Source organism: Cyprinodon variegatus, unplaced genomic scaffold (genome assembly GCF_000732505.1).
Source record: "Cyprinodon variegatus isolate N-32 unplaced genomic scaffold, C_variegatus-1.0 Scaffold1312, whole genome shotgun sequence".
In the NCBI taxonomy this organism is placed as follows: Eukaryota; Metazoa; Chordata; class Actinopteri; order Cyprinodontiformes; family Cyprinodontidae; genus Cyprinodon; species Cyprinodon variegatus.
In genome coordinates this window covers 161,017-162,646 of record NW_015151765.1, presented here as the reverse complement: position 1 = coordinate 162,646, position 1,630 = coordinate 161,017, and the positions used below count along the sequence as shown (strand labels likewise).

The following is a 1,630-nucleotide window of genomic DNA, read 5'->3' as shown; positions in this document are numbered from 1 at the left end:
CATTTCTACATCTGGAGAATGGGGCTGTTCTATGTGTTGTCTATTCAGAGGGGCCCCTGCCTGTCTTTGCCTTGGGCCCCACATTTCCTAAATGCGCCCCTGGCTGTAGATCATGGATGTAGAAACGCCAGAATGAAGGAAGTCAGAGAGAAGCAGAGAAGATGTGGAAATGTGACGAATAAAGGATGAAATGTTGCCCAGAACTTAAAGCTGCTCACCTTTAAAATCTGCTTTGTTAACAAACTAAAAATATGTTTTTAATTAAATCTTTCAGTGTCGGACTTAAGAAGACATCAGAGTAATAAATCTTCTTTCGGTCCATCAGGTGTCGGATGCTCAGTTATGAACGCCAGCGACAGAAACTACCTGGTTTCACTAAAAACTCTCTGCTATCATGAATGTTTGCTGAGCTGATGGCGTCGTCGTGACGACAGCATAATCGTTTAATTAAGAAAAGCAAAGTTAATACAGTGATTTCACTCTGAGTGACTCAAACCCCCCAGGTTGAGACGCTTTGATAACGGTGACTGAAATGCCCAGGATGACGAGTCGCCTCACGCTACGGACTTGCCCAGATTTAAGGCTTTGGTTTTTTTACCTGCTGAGTAGTTTTCCGCTCCGTCGGCTGCTTCCTGCTGCTCTCGCTGCCGCTTTGTAGTTTGACCTTGATGTGGCGACTGACAGGCATGCGGTGGCATTTCATTGGCTGACGTCATCCTCTGGGTTTGTTTCTACGCAAATACAGAGTTTGATATTTCTGGGTTTTTAAATAGCTGCTTTCTGAGAGAAAAATGAAAAAGAGGACTGATGTTTTCCTCTCACTCCAGATCTGTAGAGAATTCATAAATATCTTTCATTTAGCGTTTAGCTGACAGAGCCACCCACTTAGAGCAGGAATTATACCAAGATTGAAAAATATATCAACTTTTTGCATTTAAGATGAATAAAATGTGTCAGTCTGCTCTATGCAGAACTCCTCAAGTGGAAAAGTTTTACTTTAACCTGGTTTCATATTGTTAAAAGTCTTATTTAGGGAAGCTTGGCTGTCCAGTTATCAATCTATTAATAAAAACAAACAATGGACAGCTGAATCGATCTCAAAGATGATGGTTATTTGCAGCCTTAATGCAATAAAAGCTGTTTCTTGGTTTCTCTGGTGAAAGAACCAAACAGATGGCAGAGCTCACGTTTACACGCCTGTGGTGAATTTGCAGAACTAAGCTGATGACCGTAACATAGCAGACGGCTGCGTCTGCTCCGTGCGTTAAAATAAACCAACAGGTGCGGATGAATAACAGGAGAACTTGTGTTTCCAGCATACGGAGCAGTTTGTGAACGATCTGCAGACGCAGCTGGAGGAGTCCCGTCTGCGCCAAGCCGAGCTGCTCGGAGCGCTGAAGGAAATGCAGGACAAGGTCCTGGACCTGGAGAAGGTGGGCAGCAAAGATCTCCCCTCAATCTGCTGGATTTTATGTTTTATTCTGCGGAATAAAGAACACAGGTGGTGAAATCAGAAATCCTCATTAGTTCCAGTTTAAAGTCGTATGGAATCATATTTACATTTTAAAACCATTCCTGCTTAAACATGTATATAAATAAACTCTTTATCAGACGATATTTGCAGTTGAGC

The 1,630-nt window shown here is 42.5% G+C and overlaps 1 protein-coding gene across 3 annotated transcripts in view; it reads left to right on the top strand.

Moving 5' to 3' along the window:
- The window catches only part of LOC107102753 (EVI5-like protein), a 24,824-nt gene that overhangs the window by 21,385 nt on the left and 1,809 nt on the right, over nucleotides 1-1,630 (top strand). For all 3 annotated transcript variants that reach the window (XM_015402173.1, XM_015402174.1, XM_015402172.1), the window contains one exon: nucleotides 1,317-1,433. In XM_015402173.1, coding sequence (XP_015257659.1) covers nucleotides 1,317-1,433 — 117 coding nt within the window. The remainder of the gene's footprint in view (nucleotides 1-1,316; nucleotides 1,434-1,630) is intronic.